The following is a 21,735-nucleotide window of genomic DNA, read 5'->3' on the forward strand; positions in this document are numbered from 1 at the left end:
GGGCACTAAATAATAAAATACATTAAAATGACTATATAAAGTAAATAATAATTATCAAAATAATTAATAATTATATTGAATAATATGATTTAATGTATATTTAATCATCTTCGGGGCACCACTCTTTGAAACAAAGAAAATTATAGCAAATTTAATGTAGTCTCATAAAATAAGTGTCAAAGTATACTGAACTACCAATGTGGAACTCTGATTGATAATTAAATTAATAACTATAACCATAAATCACCAGATCAATAGATGGTATCAGTTGAAGGATGTTGTAGTTCTTGACAGCAGCGGTCAGCATTATTCTCTTTTATGCAACATTAAACAGACAAACATGTATAACCCACAACATTTAATTATTAGATAATAAAAGGTGTAAAAAACAATATTAATCTAACTAAGCAACTAAAAAAAGTGTTTGTGTGTGAGAGACAAAGACAAGATGGCTTCTTGTCTCAAGATGGCGACTGAGTCTGCACGGCCTACAAACAATATGGCTGGCACTTTAAAACTACAAAAATGGCCGCCGGGACCGCACATGTGCTCAGTCAGAACAAAGAGTTGTTTGATGTGCAGGTTTAAAAACAAACCAATGCAATATATCACTGACTGGATCGTCATCATTTCCTCATGTTGATCATTACATTTCTACGGAGCCGCCCAAGGAAAACATTTCTATTAACTCGTTCCCTCGAAGAAGTGCTCTATGAAGGAACGAGGTACTAACTCGAAGGAACGAGTTACTAACTCGAAGGAACGAGTTACTAACTCGAGGGAACAAGTTATTAACTCGAGGGAACGAGTTGCTAACTCGAGGGAACGAGTTGCTAACTCGAGGGAACGAGTTGCTAACTCGAGGGAACGAGTTGCTAACTCGAGGGAACGAGTTGCTAACTCGAGGGAACGAGTTGCTAACTCGAGGGAACGAGTTGCTAACTCGAGGGAACGAGTTGCTAACTCGAAGGAACGAGGTACTAACTCGAAGGAACGAGGTACTAACTCGAAGGAACGAGGTACTAACTCGAAGGAACGAGTTATTAACTCGAGGGAACGAGTTACTAACTCGAAGGAACGAGGTACTAACTCGAGGGAACGAGTTACTAACTCGAGGGAACGAGTTATTAACTCGAGGGAACGAGTTGCTAACTCGAGGGAACGAGTTATTAACTCGAGGGAACGAGTTGCTAACTCGAGGGAACGAGTTGCTAACTCGAGGGAACGAGTTGCTAACTCGAAGGAACGAGGTACTAACTCGAGGGAACAAGTTAATAAAAATGTTCTCCTAGGGGTGCTCCGTACGTTTCTGTATTTTCTGTTGCAGATTATTTCTAGGAGACAGAGTTGTAACGTCCGTCCGTCCACTGATCATGTGACTTTATCAGACTTCCTCCCTTTCACAATAAAAGTCAAACTTCACACTGAGCTGATAAAAAGTCGACAGAAGGCAGACGGTCGATTTGTTTCATTTATTGTGTTGTTGTTCAGAGGAGGTAACAGTTCCCATCAGCCTGTTCTGTCACATTAAATAAACAACATGATGATGAGAGACAAACAGAGTTTCAGTGCAAACACAAACTGATGGTGAGATCACGTAAAAGTGCCGATCGATCGATCGGCTGTTCAACTGGTCAATACTGTAGTGTGCTTCCAGGAGCTGATGAGGTATTTTTCACTGTTTCACACCCAAACACGACAAATCTGCTCGTTTTTAGCATCTTTTCTTAAAAAAAACTATAAAATCAATCATTGTCTTCTTTGTGCAGCACTTTGCATCGAGCGCTTTGATTGGCTGTTAGACACTACAGGAAACAGTCATGCCCCCGCTAAAATAAGACGGCTACACATATAAATAAAAACTCTGACACGATAAAAAACGGAATCAAACGTTTTCTCTAAAAATCTGATTGTTGCAGTCGAGCCCTCGGCCGTTTGAAATGATTTGGATTCTTCATCGTTGGTTTTCGGAAAAACAAACAGACGCTGTAGAGTTCACTGGAGTCAGCGGATCAACCACAGAAGAAGAAGTCTGGAGGAGCGGTCACAAAAGAAGAAGAAGTCTGGAGGCAGTTATTCAAGTTTCTTTAACGCTCAGTCTGGTCGGCAGGCGGCTCGGCGGGCAGCTCGGCGCCTTCGCAGGAAATCATTTGCATTGACTGGCATGAGGCAGCAGGTGACTCCGCCCACAGTATTCAAATCAGTACGACGTCACCACAAGGTGAGATGACATCACATCACACGGCGCTCTCCCCCATCGCGCCCCCTCCCTCAGCAGCTCCTTGGCTGCAGCTCAGCGTGGGAACCTCGATGGCGACGTTTCTCCGCCTCACCGAGTTGTCTTTGGAGTGATAGTCGTCACTCTGGTCCTTTGCAAAGTTCACAAACACCTGAAACAACAAACAGGAAGTCCGTCAGTTCTGACAAATCAACATCGAGACCACATTTCCCATCAGTCCCGTTAACTTCCTGTTAGATTACCTGGTCCAGTGTGGTCTGAGTGACGGAGTAGTCCTCGATCCTCAACGTCTCTTTATTTTGGGCCAGGATGGAGAAGATGTGAGTGAGCGACGTGAGAGACGAAGGCAGCTGATACTGCAGCATGTTCCGGTGTTTCTCCTTCAGCGTGCTGCCGCTCAGCTCGCTCTCGATGAACTTCATGACGGGCAGCAGGTCGGCGTCGGGCCCCGCCACCCGCAGGATGATGGTGTACCCGTCACCAAACCTGACAGACAAAATCACCATTTATAACACCTGTAGGATGACGGTTAACCCGCCACCAAACCTCACAGACAAAATCACCATTTATAACACCTGTAGGATGACGGTTAACCCGTCACCAAACCTCATAGACAAAATCACCATTTATAACACCTGTAGGATGACGGTTAACCCGTCACCAAACCTCATAGACAAAATCACCATTTATAACACCTGCAGGATGACGGTTAACCCGCCACCAAACCTCACAGACAAAATCACCATTTCTAGTCAGTGTTACCTGTTCTTCAGGTGTTGGACGCTGCCGAGACATCTGAACCGTCCGTTCACCATGATGGCCATCCTGGTACACAACGCCTCACACTCCTCCATGCTGAGACACACAACACACACATATAGTTAATATACACACAGGTAATACACACAGGAGACAAGCTGAGGACACAAAGTAAGGAGACAAACTGAGTAAACTCCCTGTCCTCAGGTGGGTGTCTGTCCTACCAATATGAGGGGAAGTGGGGACACTAACTGAGGGACAACCAGACAACATGGTGGATGTGTCCTACCTGTGCGAGGTGAGGACGACGGAGCGTCCCTCCTTGATGATGCTGTGGATGGTGTTCCAGAGGGCGCGGCGAGCTTTGGGGTCCATCCCCGTGGTGGGTTCGTCCTGTAACGAGGAGGACAGCCAGGTTAACATTGGCCCACAGATTAAGCAGGAAGCAGAGGGTGAAGGTGAGGAGGACGAGGGGGAGGAGGAGGGGCATCACTGCTCAATAACTCTTCTTCTCTGGTTGTAGTTCTAACTTCCTCTGTCTCTCTTCTTCTCTCCTCAGTAAACAGGGGCAGCTCCTTTAATCCTCTGTTAAACCACCCCCTCCCTCTGCAGCTGCTCTCTGATTGGCTGACGCTGGTCTGATGCTGTTGTGTAACTCTGCAGCTTTAACACAGCTGCTCTATAAAAAAACTAACATTTAAATCTGAGCAGCTCTGAAATTAATTATACTGTGATCACATCTTCATCAATACACTGACTTTAACTGGATATTCACATGTTCTCTTTTATTTATTTATTCCCTCTGCATTACTTCTCTATGAGTTTGTCTAAAGTTTGCACAAAGGTTTGTGTAAAGTTTGTGTAAAGTTTATATTTATATTACTTCCTGCTTTATTCTGAAAAACAACTTTCTGACCATTGAGCTCAGTTTAATTAAATAAACCGTCTTCTACCTCTCACAGTAAATGTGGTATTTAGTAAAAACTAGACGATGGGGGCGACGCTGTAGCTCGCCTGGTAGAGCGGGCGCCCCCATGTACCAAGGCTGAGTCCTTACCGCAGCGGCCCGGCGTTCCAGTCCGACCTGTGGCCCTTTGCTGCATGTTCACCCCCCACCCTCTCTCTCTCTCTCTCCCCCTTTCAGTACTATCTCTGTAACGGTCTAAGACATGCTCTATATATATATAAAGCGTCTAGAGATAACTTCTGTTATGATTTGACGCTATATAAAAACAACTTTCTTTGAACTATTAATAAAGGCATAAAAGAAATCAAAAATAAAAATCTTTAAAACGTGTGTGTGTGTTACCAGGAAGACGACGGGCGGCGCTCCGATCAGCGCCATCGCTGTGGACAGTTTCCTCATGTTTCCTCCGCTGTAACTTCCTGCTGCTTTATCAGCGTACTTCAGCAGACCCAACTTCCTGATCCCCCACTCCGCCACCTGTCAATCAAACATCATCACCATCATCATCACCACCACCACCATCTTCATCATCATCATCATCACCACCGTGTGTTCAGACTCACGTCACAGACTTCCTTCTCGGGGATGCCTCTGAGGACGGCGTACAGCTCCAGGTGTTCTCTTCCTGTCAGCAGGTCGTTGATGGAGTCAAACTGAGGACAGTAGCCTATGTTCTGGTGGACCTCGTCGATCTCCCTCAGGATGCTGCACACACAAAGCCTCATGAGAACAACAACGGACCCTTCCTGTGAGTGTTCAGGACCTCTGCAGGGTCCCCGGGCCGCAGGTTGAGAACCTCATGACCTTAGAGACACTTGAGCGTGTTTTAATTCTAATTAATGAGCTTAATGAGGAACAAACCACAGTCTGTGTTTTACAGGCGGATTCCACTTTGTTTACACTCAATAGACTCATTCATATATAAATATATTTAATATAAGTATTTATTTTGTATATGTAAATATATACAACTTCATGTTGGGAAAAACAAACATGAACATAAAACACAACTGAACAGTTTATATGAGAAATAAATAAATAAAGTTAATCAGGTTCATTTCAGGTTCGACTGCTTAAGTTAATCCTCAGAATAAAGCTGCTGTTTTCAGCTGCAGTAACCACGGCAACAGCAGCAACCGCAGCAACAACAACAACAACAACAAACCTGAGGTCAGCTTCAGGTCCTGAACTCTCAAACCTTTGTGACCTTTGACCTCACCTCTTGCCAGCCAGGAAGGCCTCGCCGCTGGTCACCAGCGTGTCTCCTGTCAGCATCTTAAAGGTCGTCGTCTTTCCAGCTCCGTTCACACCGAGCAGCCCGAAGCACTGACGCACACACACACAGTTCATATTTATTAGTGACACTTTTATTTATTGTAAATGTTTATTAATTATTGGATGAGTGTGATGAGTCTCACCTCTCCAGGTGGAATCCCGACACACAGTCGATCCACCGCCGGCTTCTGTTTCCTTTTAAACACCTGCAGGACACATTGAGTTTGCTCAAAGTTTGCCCAAAGTGTGCCCAAAGTGTTTCCAAAGTTTGCCCAAAGTGTGCCCAAAGTTTGTCCAAAGTTTGCCCAAAGTTTGCCCAAAGTTTACCCAAAGTTTACCCAAAGTTTGTCCAAAGTTTGCCCAAAGTTTGCCCAAAGTTTGCCCAAAGTTTACCCAAAGTTTGTCCAAAGTGTGCCCAAAGTTTGCCCAAAGTTTACCCAAAGTTTACCCAAAGTTTACCCAAAGTGTGTCCAAAGTTTACCCAAAGTGTGTCCAAAGTTTGCCCAAAGTTTGTCCAAAGTTTGTCCAAGGTTTGCCCAAAGTTTACCCAAAGTGTGTCCAAAGTTTGCCCAAAGTGTGCCCAAAGTTTACCCAAAGTGTGCCCAAAGTGTGTCCAAAGTTTACCCAAAGCGTGCCCAAGGTTTGCCCAAAGTGTGCCCAAAGTGTGCCCAAAGTGTGTCCAAAGTTTAGCCAAAGTTTACCCAAATTTGACCCAAAGTTTACCCAAAGTGTGCCCAAAGTTTGTCTAAAGTTTTCCCAAAGTGTGAATGAAGTGTACGTGAACCTTGGTGAGCTGTCGGAGCTCCAGGATGTCTCCGTGTCCGAGGCCGTGGACGACCCTCTGTCTCTCTCGGGCCACGTCTTCGTCCTCGTCTCCTAGCGGTCCCAGTTTATTGAGTTTACTGACCGACCTGCAGACACACGGACACACACTGAGCTCATGTAGTAGTACTGCGTACATGTAGTAGTACTGGGTACAACATGTAGTACTGGGTACATGTTTTAGTACTGGGTATATGTTTTTAGTACTGGGTACATGTAGTAGTACTGGGTACATGTAGTACTGGGTATATGTAGTAGTCCTGGGTACATGTAGTACTGGGTACATGTTTTAGTACCTCGGTACATGTAGTACTGGGTACATGTAGTAGTACTGGGTACATGTAGAAGTACTGTGTGTACCTGGGTTTGATGAAGAAGCGGTACTGGATGAGGACGGTGATGATGAAGAACACGGCTCCCTCCACCGCCATGGCGAACAGGTTCTTCCCCACCATGTCCCACTCCAGAGGGGACCGCAGCCGGTTCTCACCTGGAACCGACATCCACACAACCGTTACACGACTGTTACACGACCGTTACACGACCGTTACACGACACCGCCACGGCCTCAGCAGCCAATCAGCAGCCAGCAACACGGCAGGAAGTCACAGAAACAGATGAACGAGCTTATCAAAATAAAATAATACAATTGTGTTGAGTGACCCGAGTTAAAGGAGACAAACATGAGGACAGAGGACGCCTTTAAAGTCAACGCCTGTGTGTGTGTGTGTGTGTGTGTGTGTGTGTGTGTGTGTGTGTTACCGAATCTCTCCAGGGCGTCGGCCATCGCCTGGTTCTTCACCATGTCGATGAGTCCTCGACCGAGACAGAAGTGAGGGAAGATGAGGAGGACGTTCTTCAGGATGTCGTTGATTCCTCCGATCTCCTGAGAACAACAAGTTAGTCTCCAGATTAAACCTACAGTCCAGATTAACTCTGATCTCCAGACTAACTCTGATCTCCAGACTAACTCTGATCTCCAGACTAACTCTAACTCTGATCTCCAGATTAACTCTGATCTCCAGACTAACTCTGATCTCCAGACTAACTCTGATCTCCAGATTAACTCTGCGGTGTCACAGCGTGGACTCACGTTGTTTCCGAACAGCTCCATGACGAAGGTGGAGATGCTGCCATTGATGCCGATGAGGATGTTGACGCTGGTGAGGACGACGTACGCCGTGCTGGGGATCTTAAAGAAGAAGGAGGCCGGATACATCAGAGGAGTGATGGACCAGCTGGAGACAACAGAGACAACAGAGAGGACATTAGTGATGGACCAGCTGGAGACAACAGAGACAACAGAGAGGACATTTAACCGCCACTAAAAGCTCCAGAACAGACACTAAAGGGACCTCATGGTGAGATTATAAAGACATGAGTTATTCTGTTCAGTGTAGTACTGTGTAGTAGTACTGTGTAGTAGTACTAGTACTGTGTAGTAGTAGTAGTACTGTGTAGTAGTACTGTGTAGTAGTACTGTGTAGTAGTACTAGTACTGTGTAGTAGTAGTAGTACTGTGTAGTAGTACTGTGTAGTAGTAGTAGTACTGTGTAGTAGTAGTACTGTGTAGTAGTACTGTGTAGTAGTAGTAGTACTGTGTAGTAGTACTGTGTAGTAGTACTGTGTAGTAGTACTAGTACTGTGTAGTAGTACTGTGTAGTAGTACTGTGTAGTAGTAGTAGTACTGTGTAGTAGTAGTACTGTGTAGTAGTAGTAGTACTGTGTAGTAGTACTGTGTAGTAGTACTGTGTAGTAGTACTGTGTAGTAGTAGTAGTACTGTGTAGTAGTAGTACTGTGTAGTAGTACTGCGTGTCTAACCCGTAGAGCAGCAGCAGCAGTGCGAGAGCCGGCAGGTTGGTGGACGACACGTAGGCATTCTGCTGGAAACAGATGAAAATGACCACGACCAGCGTTGCCGGGACGACGTAGTTACACTGCAGAGACAAAACAACATCAACATCAACACAGATTACTAACTTCAGAGCTAACACCTTCACTTTAACCAGCCTGAGCTGTTCACACCCTGCACTGCTACGTTCACAGCTACAACGTTACTGATGACATCACACACGCTCTCTCTCTCTCTACCAGACGCTCGCTAACGTTACGGCGAGCTGCAGAAACCCTGACAGACCACCTGGCAGCTCAACTAAACTGACCACGCTGCCACTGATGTCATCAGTTATTGGTTAGCGATGTGTAAACGGGTTTGGCTGGCGTCCGCGGCGTCTCACCATGTCCCAGATGAAGTTGGCGACCCAGTAGAGCAGCGGCTGCACGCCGCTGATGAACTGCATGTGTTTGGCTTTATTGACTCGCTCCTGGATGAGGAAGACCACGAAGCTGGCCGGGACGAAGGACATGGCGAAGATCACGCAGATGGACACCAGGACGTCCACGGAGGTCGTTACCCTGGAGACAGACGGAAGGAGGAGTTAGACAGGAGAGAGAGCATTTCTCAGACAGCTGGCCCCAGTCAGAGATAAGCCACGGTAACCAGGGTAACCATGGTAACCAGGGTACCACGGTGACGGTGGTCATGGACCGTGATGTACTTCCTGTCAGGTGTACTTCCTGTCAGGTGAGATGTGTCAGGTGTACTTCCTGTCAGGTGAGGTGTGAGTCAGGTGTACTTCCTGTCAGGCGAGGTGTATGTCAGGTGTACTTCCTGTCAGGTGAGGTGTGAGTCAGGTGTACTTCCTGTTAGTTGAGGTGTGTCAGGTGTACTTCCTGTCAGGCGAGGTGTATGTCAGGTGTAATTCCTGTCAGGTGAGGTGTCTCAGGTGTACTTCCTGTCAGGTGAGGTGTGTCAGGTGTACTTCCTGTCAGGTGAGGTGTGTCAGGTGTACTTCCTGTCAGGTGAGTACTCACAGCGCCACCTGTGACAGCTGCTCCTTGGTGAGGTTCAGCGGGTGGTTGAAGGATCGGATGCCGTACAGTTCGGGGTCGCTCCCCTCAGGTAGGTTCGCCCTCAGGATGCCGTTATTCATCACGTTGATGAAGGCGCCGATACTGTGCCAGCCTTTATTATTGAACCAGATCTGAGGACAGGTGACATCACAGCTCATCAGTTCACCTGATATCAACCTATTAATGACTCATCAATCAGAGAGAGAGGTAAGAGTCGTTTAATATTGATCAGAACTTTCTATGTGATGCAGGTGTGTTTTCTTCTGGTTCTAATAAAGGGAAGTCTGTTTTTTCCCAGAGCTTTTGACCAGATCACAGGGTCTTCTTCAGCCGGCGGTTTCTCACCTTAACATTGTTCTTTGTGTCCAAACCGTTGATGAAACCCGACAAACTGTCGAGGAATCGATCTGCAGCAGCGCCCTGAAACACACGCCATCATTCATCACAACAGTTCATTCATTTAATTTTAATTTAATTAATTAATTTATTATAAATAAACTGACCATCACAAGACTTCATTGATTTAATGAAGTTTATTCATTTAATTTAATTCATTAATTAATTAATTAAAATAATAAACTGACCATCAGAAGACTTCATTCATTTAATGTAGTTTATTAATTAAATTAAATAAATACATTCTAAATAAGCTGACCTTCATCAGAAGACTTAATTTATTTAAGGACGTTTATTAATTAAATTAAATTAGATTAATTAATTATAAATAAACTGACCTTCAACAGAAGACTAAATTTATTTAAGGACGTTTATTAATTTAATTAAATTAAATTAATTATATTATATTAATTCATTATAATAAACTGACCTTCATCTCAAGACTTCATTCATCTAATGAAGTTTATTCATTAAATTAAATTAATTAATTAATCATGAATAAACTGACCTTCTGTAACTCAAAGATCTTTCTGAGTCGTTCAATGGCGTCGTCGATCTCATTGGCCGGTGGGAGGACATGAGTGCTCCTGGCGCCCAATGAGAAGCCTCCGTACCTGCAGAGAGAAACACCAGATCATCATGTGACAAACATGAAACGACGACTTTACAAAATAAAAGCAGAACAGAAAGAATTAAAAAAGACTTACCTGAATTCATTCACCCACACTTTGTTCTTCAGACTGTGAACAGACACAAGCTGTTAGTCACACAGTAATACTCGATTTACTCTCTATTACTGTGTATTACTGTGTATTACTGTGTATCACACTAAACACTGTATACGGCAGTATATTGTCCCACCTCTTGCCGATGATCTGAGCGTATGTTTTCACCAGGTAGTCAGAGATGTTTCTTCCTGTCAGGTTCTGCAGAGAGTCGTTGGCGCTCAGTTTCATCTGGAAAACAACAACAATATATATATATATATATATATATATATATAAATACAATAACAACAACAACACCAATCATCAGAATATAAGCAGATATAACATGAAATAAATATTCTATATATAATTAAATATCTGTGTTATGTGGTTAGAACAACAACACAAGTTCAGGTTCAGGTTCTGGTTCTGGTTCAGGTTCTGGTTCCCGTGGTCTGACCTCAGGGGGGGGCAGTCCTCCGGCTCCAGCAGGACAGTCTGGCAGCATCTTCTTCTTCCCGTCGCAGCTGCAGAAGCAGGCCGGAGACGGATCCTCCATGGTCCAGTTGGTGGAGCTGAAGAGCTGCTGGACGCTTTCAGGGACGTCGGGAATTAACCAGTCCTCATCGCCCATCGTACACGGAGCCTCTCTGAGGACGGGGACAGGGACATAATCAATAATCATACTGTATGTGTGATTGATTCAGGATTGCAGTGTTTATCTTTAATGTCAACTAAAAACATTAAACATAACTTTGAGACCAAATGAATTAATAAATATAGTTTATAAATGAAAAAGATTATTATATTTATTATATATCAATAGATTTGTATAAATCAATATATTATGATATATGAATAGACTATTATATTTATTGTATATCAATAGATTATTATTAATCAATAGATTATAAATCATTAGATTATTATATTTATTAAATATCAATAGATTATTATAAATCAATAGATTATTATATATCAATAGATTATTATTGATACTGACAGTTTCTAACACAGGATTGGTGTATTTTATTATATATTGTCCTCTTACGGGATGGGATGTCCGTCCATGCAGCGTGTCCCGAAGCCCGGCGGGTTCAACAGAGCGCTTAATAACTTCTGCATGTTGGCGTCTCCGGGAGCGTCGTCACTGACACACAAAGAACACACGAGATACAAAACGTTTACCTGAGTTCAGTGTTACAGGTGTGTTTCTGCTCTTAATAAGCACGTTATTACGATATATATGTATGTATAATAATCACGTTATTCATTTAGCAATAGCGTGGGACAGTGTGGGACAGTGTGGGACAGCGTGGGACAGTGTGGGACAGCGTTGGACAGCGTGGGACAGTGTGGGACAGCGTTGGACAGCGTGGGACAGCGTGGGACATCCTATACCTGATGAAGGTGACCTGGTCCTCATACATCCAGGGCTGGAGCTCCAGACTGGGATATTTTCCAAACGGGGGGACGATGAGACTGAAGACCAGAGCGATGCAGACGAAGACAGCGGGGAGGACGATCTGAAGGAGTTATTATAATTATTATATTATTATTATTATTATTATTATAAGATTCATTTATATTTATAGGAGTAATTACAGGAGACACAGATCTATAAAATATAGATATATAAATAAAAATAATAATACAATAGTATAATAAAAATATATTCATACGTAATGATATAAACATATATGTTCTTTATATCTGAACAGGTGTCAGCGTACCTGAGCGAAGAAGCCCTTCCTGGAGCGGCGAGCGTACAGGAAGCGTTTCCAAATCAGAGCGACGAACTGCTGCCTCTTCAGACCCCAACCGGTCACCTGGTACGAGCCTTTACCTGCAGCACACCTCAACCAGTCCGTCTCCCGGCACTCTGACAGGTCACATGACGCCACACAGGTCACATGGTGTCACAGAGGTCACATGATGTTACACAGGTCACGAGTGCATGAGCACTGACCAGTATGCTACCATTAGCCTGGTCTCTCTAGAGACCAGGCTAATGGTAGCATACTGGTCCAGGAAGAATAAAACACATTAAACATAAATAAAATGTAAATAAAACATATTGTGTACCAGGATCTCCGTCAGACTCGTTGCAGTCGTTGTCGTCCTCCGTCAGCGGTCTCAGACAGCTCTGATGGTCTCCTCCACCGAAGGCGTGAGTCCTCCGCCGCCGCTGGACAGGAAGTGTACCATCTGAACACGAACACACACACACACACACACACACACAGCTGTATTGACTGGATTTCAGACTCTTATTTGGACATCACGTTCAGAGGTCAGAGGTCACTCCTCACCTGAGGGCACTTCAGTGTCGACTCCGTTATCTTCGGCCACTTTCAGGAAAATCTACAAAAACACAAAACATTCAAAATCATTTAATTTGTTTGTATTATTATTTATTTTCCTTCTTTCTCTCCAGTTGTTTATTTGTTGCATTTCTGTCGACTGTTGTGGGACTGAGTGTTTCCTCTTATAGAATATATATAATATAAATACACACACACACACACACACGTATACTATGATATTTCCCATCATGCATCTTGGATTTAGTTCTTGTGTATTCTGTGTTTGTGTTGATGTGTTGAAAAGAAAAATAAACATTTTTAATTACCCGGCGTTGTTGAATACTCGATTCTGATTGGTTAATCCCAGCATTCCACGGTCTGTTATTTCTTTATAATAGACCGTTGCTATGTATAACAGACCGTTGCTATGTATAACAGACCGTTGCTATGGGCGCAGTTCTGATGTCGGACTCTGGAGGACCGTTTTTGTGTCAAATTATTGAATTCTTCAGTAAGTAGCCGTGTAATAAACGGGATAATGTTCAGCTAGTGGGTCATTGTTGTGAATCCGGCGATGCGTCGGGGTTTATTTCACAACAATGACCCACTAGCTGTACATTATCCTGCTTATTACACGGCTACTTAGTTAACAGTAACTATACTAATGTTCCCTTTAAGAGTGTCTGTTGGTTTTATAATGTTTGAGGATGAACTAAGACAGGAAACAGACTAAATCAACGGCGTTACCTCCTCCAGCGTGGTGTCGGAGACACCGTAGCTGGAGATGCCGAGGTCGGCCAGCTTCAGGTCCAGGTCTTTGAAGAGCTTCACGAAGGCTCCGTCCTTGGCGGCGCTGTACGGCAGGACGTAGGTCAACTCGTGTCCCAAGTCCTCCACCAGGCGGGCGGCGGGGACGTGACAAAGGATCAGGCCCGAGACCAGGGACACGTCGGCGGGCACGAAGGGGACGTTGCAGATGGACGCCGCGGGGCCGTTCTCTGAGGACGGAGACAGGAGACACGGTTGAGACAGACCTGAAGGTGGACAAATCAAACGCTCCGCAGGAAACGAGATCTCACCGATGGTCGCCACCTCGCTCTCATGGTCGCTGCCGAGTCCGGCGTCACTGCTGCTGACCGACGCACACTCCTCCTCCTGAAACACATAGTACAACATAAGAAGTACTACTACTACACTCCTCTTCCTGAAACATAGTACAACATAAGAAGTACTACTACTACACTCCTCCTCCTGAAACACAAAGTACAATGTCAGAAGTACTATAACTACACACAGTACACCATCAGAGGTAATACTACTACACCTTCTTGGTGAAGGACACGGTGCTGGAGGAGTTCCTGCAGGAGCTGAGGGACGGTTCTGGTTCTTTCTTGACCAGGGTCAGGTAGTAGCCTGTCCCCAGCTGGTTCTTCAGGTACAGAGACGAGCCCACGCAGCACAGCTTCCCGTGGGAGATGATGGCGATCCGGTCCCCCAGGATGTCCGCCTCGTCCATGTGGTGCGTGGACAGGATGATGGTCCGACCTGATGGGAGACAGGGAGTTAAAACATTGCCCGGCCGGTGAAATACTGAACCAGTAACGACCCATCAGGACCGCTCACCCGGCCGGTACTTCAGCAGCAGGTCCCAGATCCCTCGGCGGGCGAAGGGGTCGACGCCGGCCGTGGGCTCGTCCAGGATCACGACCTTTGACCCCCCGACGAAGGCCAGAGCCACAGACAGCTTCCTCTGCATGCCGCCGGACAGCTCGCTGGCCCTGGAGGTCCGTTTGTGTGGCAGGCCCGTGTCCTGCAGGATCTGCTCGATCTCACCTTTGACCTGCTCCTCCGACAGGCCTTTGAGCCGGCCGTAGAACCAGATGTGCTCCTCCACCGTCAGCCTGTGGGGGGGCGCCGCCACACGGATGAGGTCATTAAACAACAAACCGCTAACGAGGACTAAAGACAGTCCAGCATCATGGTGGAGGACTCACATGCTGAAGAGGACGTTGTGTTGAGGACAGACTCCCAGACTCTGTCTGATGGCGCTCAGCTCGGTCCGGATGTCTCGGCCCAGGATGTAGGCGGTACCGGAGGTCGGCGGGAACAGACCCGTCAGGATGGACCTGCAGGGACCAGAACATGTAGACCAACATAATGGATCGGATCCTGGACCGGTAAATGTACATGCACCAGTACCGGTACTAGTTCCTGTGGTCTGGTACTCACATGGTGGTGGTTTTCCCGGCTCCGTTGTGTCCCAGGAAGGAGGTGATTTGTCCCTCGTAGAAGCCGAGCGTCAGTCCGTCCACCGCCAGCTTCTTCCCGTGGCGGTAAACCTTCACCAGGTTCTCGATGTAGACGCCGGGCTCCAGGTGAGCCGGCTCCTCCTCTATACACACAGCTGCACAAAACAGGAAGTCTCTTTCACATGAAAAGTCCTGTAGATTACTATAGGAGGTGGGACTATAGGTGTGAGGAGGGTCTGTAGGTGAGAGGTGAGTCTATAGGTGTGAGGAGGGTCTGTAGGTGTGAGGTGGGTCTGTAGGTGAGAGGTGAGTCTGTAGATGAGAGGTGGGTCTGTAGGTGTGAGGTGGGTCTGTAGGTGAGAGGTGAGTCTGTAGATGAGAGGTGGGTCTGTAGGTGAGAGGTGGGTCTATAGTTGAGAGGTGGGTCTGTAGGTGTGAGGAGGGTCTGTAGGTGTGAGGTGGGTCTGTAGGTGCGAGGTGGGTCTGTAGGTGTGAGGTGGGTCTGTAGGTGTGAGGTGGGTCTGTAGGTGTGAGGTGGGTCTGTAGGTGTGAGGAGGGTCTGTAGGTGCGAGGTGGGTCTGTAGGTGTGAGGTGGGTCTGTAGGTGTGAGGTGGGTCTGTAGGTGAGAGGTGGGTCTGTAGGTGAGAGGTGGGTCTGTAGGTGAGAGGTGGGTCTGTAGGTGTGAGGAGGGTCTACAGGTGAGAGGTGGGTCTGTAGGTGTGAGGTGGGTCTGTAGGTGAGAGGTGGGTCTGTAGGTGAGAGGTGGGTCTGTAGGTGTGAGGAGGGTCTACAGGTGAGAGGTGGGTCTGTAGGTGTGAGGAGGGTCTACAGGTGAGAGGTGGGTCTGTAGGTGAGAGGTGGGTCTGTAGGTGAGAGGTGGGTCTGTAGGTGAGAGTTGGGTCTGTAGGTGAGAATTGGGTCTGTAGGTGTGAGGAGGGTCTCACCTTCTGGGTTTCCTTTCCGTCTCAGAGGGGTTGTGTTGGATTTGGCGTCTTGGTCTCCGAACCAGTAGGACTTGGTGAAGGGGAAGAACCACGGCCGAGGGATCCCGTACTGACCTGAGACACAGCAGTTTATATTATATTATATTATATTACTTTATAATCTGAATCAGAGACCAGAGACACATTCTTCTTCTACTGAGCACATTATAATAAAACTGTGGATGTTAAAGTTAAGAAGAAAGTTAAGAGTCAACATTAACATTACATGAAGAGTTCACATTAATATGCATAATTTTCTTGCATAATTTTCTTTAATAATTTAGTCTTCAGCTAAAATCAAAAATAAATAAATATGTCATTAAATGCAGCAAATATACTATTAAAAATAAATGGAGCCATTAATTAATTCATAAACTGTGACATAAATTGATATTTCTGTTTTAATTTGCTTCTTTATTTATATTTATATTAATTCTTATTTATTTACTCATCTGTTTAATTTCCCCTTATTTATATATTTATTTATTTTGATTATTTTCTAAATTTATTTATTTTGATTATTTTCTAAAAGTATTTATTTGTTTTTGCATTTATGATTTATTTATTTTATTTTTTGCAATTATTTTATATTTATTTATTAAAATGTACTTATTTCTGCACGAAATTCCCTTTGTATTTTTTCTGAATTCTTTTTACATTTTTTTATACATTTCTGCCTCATTAAGAAAAATCAATACAAAAATCAATAAATAAATGCAAAAATAAATACAATTAAAAATGAATACAAATCAATACAGAAATAAATAAATGGGAAAATTAAACAAACAAGGGAATTAATACAAAGATCGATAAATAATGACTTAAATTAAAAATGACGCAAATTAAAACAGAAATATAAATTTCTGTCACATTTAATCAATTAATTAATGGCTATATTTATTTTTAATATTATTTTTGCTGCATTTAATGACATATTTATTTATTTATTTATTGATTTTTGATTTGGCAGGTTGTGTCCTCCATATCCAGCAGCTGAGAACATCCTGTGTTTTTAAGTGTTTACATGTTCCACGTTGTAATGAAGCTCTGACCTGGAAACACGGCCTCGATGTACCAGGTGAGGACGCCGTACAGGAAAGAGTCGAAGTACATCATGACGATGGCAGTGCGGAGGCTGAAGTCGTCCTCCTCCAGAGGACTCGACACCAGGTTGGTCCACTGGATGCCGACTCCCTGCTCCTCGAACAGGGCGAAGTACTCGCAGCCGAACCCGAACGCCACGGGGGACAGGATGCTCTGCGGAGTAGGGAGGAGGACACGTGACTCATCACTCTGTCCAATGACAACACATCGTCATGACAACAAACACATCCGAAGCGCGGCGGCGGCGTTCTCACAGCGAAGACTTTGGCTCCGAAGCCGATGTAGTCCTGCCAGGCCACGCAGAGCACGTAGGGCAGGTAGAGGGTGAAGTAGATGATCCCTCCGCAGGCGGCGGCCAGGTTGGCGCGGGCGAACGCCGTGCTGAGGAGGAAGCACTGCATGATGGTCACCACGGCGAAGGAGCCAAAGAAGAGGAAGACCACGCCGGGGTCGCTGTAGGGCAGCAGGTTTCCCTTCTGTTCACATAGACAACAGAAACCAGCTCAAAGGTAAATGCAAGAAACTGATATTTACGTTTAAAATATGTGACATCTGTTTCTCTGGATCCATATTAACCTTTTATAGCAATAAATAGCAATAAATAAATAGCAATAAATAGCAATAAATATAAATAAATAGCAATGAATATAAATAAATAGCAATAAATGGCAATACATGTAAATAAATAGTAATAAACATAAATAAATAGCAATAAATAAAAATAAATAGCAATAAATATCTATTAGCAAACACAGAATACAGAATCTGCAGCAGATATTATTCAAGTATATTTCAATCTTTGGACTACAGCTGCAACTCATTATTATTATAATAATTATCAATTGATCTGCTGATTATTTTATTGATTAATTTATTAATTTTTTGGTCTATATAATGTCAGAAAACAGTGAAAAATAACCGTTATAAATGTCTGATGTCATCAAACACTCTAAAATCCTGTTTGATTTAAACGGCAACAAATAACAAGAACAATAATTTGAATAATTCATCGATTATCTAAATTGTACTTCGACTAAATCAACTAAATGTTGCAGCTCTGCTTCGGACAGATGTAAATAATATTTCATTATTATTGAGGGTTCTGTGGTCACCTTTATGTAACTTTATTTAGTGAAGATAATCCCAGTGAGATGGCAGCGGAGAATAAGAACACAAATAACCGACCAGTTAGAAAAGTTAAAACCAACATTTACAGTAAAAGAGAAAAATCAAACGTCCTCGTCTGACCTTGAGCAGCAGCGTTAGCAGGCCGGCGCTGACCAGCAGAGGAATCAGGCTGCTGATGAACCAGCTGAACCACAAGATGCCGTTGTTCAATCCCATAATCCTCATGGTCTCCTTCAGCCGCGCCTCCTTCTCGTACACCACGCTCTTCAGGATGATCGCCACCGAGTACATCCACGCCAAGGTCATGAAGAGAGGCATGGAGCGGCTCATCACCCGCAGGAAGCTGAGACGGTAGGGACGGGGAGGACAGGTTGGGACATGTTAGGACAGGTTAAGACTGGTTAAGACAGGTTAGGACATGTTAGGACAGGTTAGGACAGGTTAGGACAGGTTAAGACAGGTTAAGACATGTTAAGACAGGTAAAGACATGCTGGAGATGTTAAGACATGTTAGGATGAGGAGGACATGTTAGGACATGTTAGGACAGGTTAAGACTGGTTAAGACTGGTTAAGACTGGTTAAGACTGGTTAAGACTGGTTAAGACTGGTTAGGACAGGTTAGGACATGTTAAGACATGTTAAGACATGTTAAGACATGTTAAGACATGTTAAGACATGTTAAGACATGTTAAGACATGTTAAGACATGTTAAGACATGTTAAGACAGGTTAGGACAGGTTAAGACAGGTTAAGACATGTTAAGACATGTTAAGACATGTTAGGACATGTTAGGACATGTTAAGACAGGTAAAGACATGCTGGAGATGTTAAGACATGTTAGGATGAGGAGGACATGTTAGGACATGTTAGGACATGTGAGAACGGAGAGGAAGGGTTAGGACGTGTTAGGACGGGGAGGACAGGTTAGGACAGGTTAGGATGGAGAGGACATGTTAAGATAGGTAAAGACATGCTGGAGATGTTAAAACATGTTAGGATGAGGAGGACATGTTAGGACATGTTAGGACATGTGAGAACAGAGAGGAAAGGTTAGGACATGTTAGGGCAGGGAGGACAGGTTAGGACATGTTAGGACGGAGAGGACAGTTTAGGACAGGTTAGGATGATGAGGACAGGTTAGGACGGAGAGGACATGTTAAGACAGGTAAAGACATGCTGGAGATGTTAAAACATGTTAGGATGATGAGGACAGGTTAGGACGGAGAGGACATGTTAGGAGACAGAGTGGTGAGACGACCAGCTGTGAACATTCGTACATGTCGTCTACGTAGCACGGATACGGCATCTGCTGGATGTAGACGCCGGTCTTCTCCTTGGTGCCCGTCATCGCTCTGATGATGCCGTGCTCGATAACGTCCTGCAGGTACGAGAACCCGCCCCAGATGTACCGCATGTCCTCAAAGGGGTCGGCACGTGGACCTGGGTCCCAGTAGCTGAAGACGAGGACAGACAACAGGTTAGTCGAAGAGCTGCTGATGATTAAAGTGGTTTAAAAAAATAAACCTTACTATTTATGTTAAGCTAAGCTAGCTATTTCCCCCTGTTTTCACTATTTATGCTAAGCTAACATATGCTAGCTGTATCCCCATTTTAAGTATTTATGCTAAGCTAACCAGCTGTAGCTTCATTTAGCATACAGACAGGTGGAGGGTTCACCTAAATGTTGAACGGTTCCTTTAACTCTAAAATGGTTGAAGTTGTTTGGACCTGTTAGTGCTTACAGGGGAGCTGAGTCCCCATGATGACTGTAAACAAACACAGCTGTCGGGCGTCTCCGTGTTGTTTTAAGGTGAAAAAATGATCACATTAATGTCGTTAATCCTGATGGAAATTCTTCTGACAGTGATTTCAGGGTCACTGAGGTCGTTCAGCAACAGGAACACTTTCATCTCTCTGTGTGTGTGTGTGTGTGTGTGTGTGTGTGTGTGTGTCCTTACGCGTCTTTAATCTTATTGGTCCTCTCCACGTTGTCGATGTCCATGCGGATCTTGTAGTTGAGTTTGGCCGGCAGCTCAGTGGCGTTGGGGTCGACGTCCGGGAACACGATTCCCGCCCAGAACTTCCTGTCCTCCAGCAGCACCATGGACTGGTTGACCAGTCCCTCCTCGGTGGAGACGGGCTCCAGTTTGTCCAGATTCACACACTAAAACACACAGAGAGAGGTCAGGTCAGGTGTGAACGGTCCCCACAGAGTCAGTGAGGTAGAGACGGTCCCCACAGAGTCAGTGAGGTAGAGACGGTCCCCACAGAGACAGCAAGATAGAGCCGGTCCCCACAGAGCCAGCGAGTTAGAGCCGGTCCCCACAGAGACAGCGAGGTAGAGACGGTCCCCACAGAGACAGCGAGATAGAGCCGGTCCCCACAGAGACAGCGAGTTAGAGACGGTCCCCACAGAGTCAGCGAGGTAGAAACGGTCCCCACAGAGTCAACGAGGTAGAGACGGTCCCCACAGAGTCAGCGAGGTAAAGACGGTCCCCACAGAGACAGCGAGGTAGAGACGGTCCCCACAGAGACAGCGAGGTAAAGACGGTCCCCACAGAGTCAGCAATTAGAGACGGTCCCCACAGAGACAGCGAGGTAGAGACGGTCCCCACAGAGACAGCGAGGTAGAGACGGTCCCCACAGAGTCAGCGAGGTAGAGACGGTCCCCACAGAGACAGCGAGGTAGAGACGGTCCCCACAGAGTCAGCGAGTTAGAGACGGTCCCCACAGAGACAGCGAGGTAGAGACGGTACCCACAGAGTCAGCGAGGTAGAGACGGTCCCCACAGAGTCAGCGAGTTAGAGACGGTCCCCACGGAGACAGCGAGGTAGAGATGGTCCCCACAGAGTCAGCGAGGTAGAGACGGTCCCCACAGAGACAGCGAGGTAGAGACGGTACCCACAGAGTCAGCGAGTTAGAGACGGTCCCCACAGAGACAGCGAGGTAGAGACGGTACCCACAGAGTCAGCGAGTTAGAGACGGTCCCCACAGAGTCAGCGAGTTAGAGACGGTCCCCACGGAGACAGCGAGGTAGAGATGGTCCCCACGGAGAGAGCGAGGTAGAGACGGTCCCCACAGAATCAGTGAGGTCGAAATCGGTTGTGTCGACTTACGGTTTTACCGGTTTGGTCCGGTGTACCAGTTTACACCGGTTTGATATTACTCCAGCCGGCTGACACGTTCTATAACGACATCAGCAACGGGCGCCGACGGCGTCACGGCGCTAAATCCAGCTTGTATTGCATCAGTAATAAATAACATGACAACGTCATTAACGTTAGTGCGACACCTAGTGGTGAAACTGGGTATACCGGTCCGGTCCGGTCCAGTCTGGGCCGGTGTTGTGGTTAACATCAAACCGGTTCGAGAAACTCTAGTTAGCACTGACCTCCATGAAGTGGGAAATACTCATGATGGCGTGGTCGGTCTCGTTGAACACCTCCCTCCAGGTGACGGCGCCGCCCGCAGTCTCTGGCCGCTTGGACAGGAAGTTAGAGATGTCGGCGACGGTCCAGTCGGTGCTGCTCAGCTGAGCGTGGAAGAAGCTAGCGGTGACGTTGTTCTTCAGCAGAGTCCTAAACGACACATCAGGATTTTATTATATAATATATATATATATATATATATATATATATATATATATATATATATAAAACATATATGTATACGAGCACTAATCAATCATGATAATCAATATGATGACAGGTGAGGTGGTGGGCGGAGCCTGTTTACTCTGATCACGTCCATCTGCTCGCTATTCTCCATGAAGCTCCAGACTTTGGGTCTCATCTCCTCCCACATCCCGCCCAGGTCCCTGAACACACCGAGCTCCTGGAAGGTCCGGTTCACCTGAACGCACCACAGACACAGAAACAGGTGAGA

General features: G+C 45.4%; 1 protein-coding gene and 2 long non-coding RNA genes across 4 annotated transcripts in view; 2 read left to right on the forward strand and 1 right to left on the reverse strand.

The window, feature by feature from the left end:
• The first annotated feature begins 23 nt into the window (after positions 1–23).
• Positions 24–1,728, forward strand: LOC119494078. The gene is made up of 2 exons (XR_005208107.1): positions 24–725; positions 1,251–1,728. It is a non-coding gene; the product is annotated as an uncharacterized LOC119494078 (long non-coding RNA).
• Positions 1,458–21,735, reverse strand: part of abca1b (ATP-binding cassette, sub-family A (ABC1), member 1B) — a 36,795-nt gene continuing 16,517 nt past the window's right edge. For both annotated transcript variants that reach the window (XM_037779529.1, XM_037779528.1), the window contains 39 exons: positions 21,586–21,702; positions 21,242–21,427; positions 19,809–20,014; positions 19,128–19,304; positions 17,970–18,192; positions 16,976–17,197; positions 16,670–16,874; positions 15,579–15,692; positions 14,615–14,789; positions 14,380–14,511; positions 14,009–14,286; positions 13,710–13,930; positions 13,465–13,540; positions 13,133–13,383; positions 12,392–12,443; positions 12,165–12,287; positions 11,813–11,961; positions 11,481–11,605; positions 11,131–11,229; positions 10,540–10,729; positions 10,234–10,328; positions 10,080–10,112; positions 9,881–9,986; positions 9,322–9,396; positions 8,938–9,107; positions 8,301–8,478; positions 7,885–8,000; positions 7,156–7,300; positions 6,825–6,948; positions 6,423–6,552; positions 6,025–6,151; positions 5,384–5,446; positions 5,185–5,291; positions 4,529–4,670; positions 4,308–4,442; positions 3,288–3,391; positions 3,002–3,094; positions 2,482–2,725; positions 1,458–2,390 (listed from right to left, as the gene is read on the reverse strand). In XM_037779529.1, the coding sequence (XP_037635457.1) occupies positions 2,238–2,390; positions 2,482–2,725; positions 3,002–3,094; positions 3,288–3,391; positions 4,308–4,442; positions 4,529–4,670; positions 5,185–5,291; positions 5,384–5,446; positions 6,025–6,151; positions 6,423–6,552; positions 6,825–6,948; positions 7,156–7,300; positions 7,885–8,000; positions 8,301–8,478; positions 8,938–9,107; positions 9,322–9,396; positions 9,881–9,986; positions 10,080–10,112; positions 10,234–10,328; positions 10,540–10,729; positions 11,131–11,229; positions 11,481–11,605; positions 11,813–11,961; positions 12,165–12,287; positions 12,392–12,443; positions 13,133–13,383; positions 13,465–13,540; positions 13,710–13,930; positions 14,009–14,286; positions 14,380–14,511; positions 14,615–14,789; positions 15,579–15,692; positions 16,670–16,874; positions 16,976–17,197; positions 17,970–18,192; positions 19,128–19,304; positions 19,809–20,014; positions 21,242–21,427; positions 21,586–21,702 (5,661 nt within the window). In that variant the 3' untranslated portion in view covers positions 1,458–2,237. The remainder of the gene's footprint in view (positions 2,391–2,481; positions 2,726–3,001; positions 3,095–3,287; positions 3,392–4,307; positions 4,443–4,528; positions 4,671–5,184; positions 5,292–5,383; positions 5,447–6,024; positions 6,152–6,422; positions 6,553–6,824; positions 6,949–7,155; positions 7,301–7,884; positions 8,001–8,300; positions 8,479–8,937; positions 9,108–9,321; positions 9,397–9,880; positions 9,987–10,079; positions 10,113–10,233; positions 10,329–10,539; positions 10,730–11,130; positions 11,230–11,480; positions 11,606–11,812; positions 11,962–12,164; positions 12,288–12,391; positions 12,444–13,132; positions 13,384–13,464; positions 13,541–13,709; positions 13,931–14,008; positions 14,287–14,379; positions 14,512–14,614; positions 14,790–15,578; positions 15,693–16,669; positions 16,875–16,975; positions 17,198–17,969; positions 18,193–19,127; positions 19,305–19,808; positions 20,015–21,241; positions 21,428–21,585; positions 21,703–21,735) is intronic.
• On the forward strand, positions 19,986–20,664 carry LOC119494073. Its single transcript, XR_005208102.1, has 3 exons — positions 19,986–20,072; positions 20,189–20,275; positions 20,449–20,664. It is a non-coding gene; the product is annotated as an uncharacterized LOC119494073 (long non-coding RNA).

Source organism: Sebastes umbrosus, chromosome 9, assembly GCF_015220745.1.
Source record: "Sebastes umbrosus isolate fSebUmb1 chromosome 9, fSebUmb1.pri, whole genome shotgun sequence".
Classification (NCBI taxonomy): Eukaryota; Metazoa; Chordata; class Actinopteri; order Perciformes; family Sebastidae; genus Sebastes; species Sebastes umbrosus.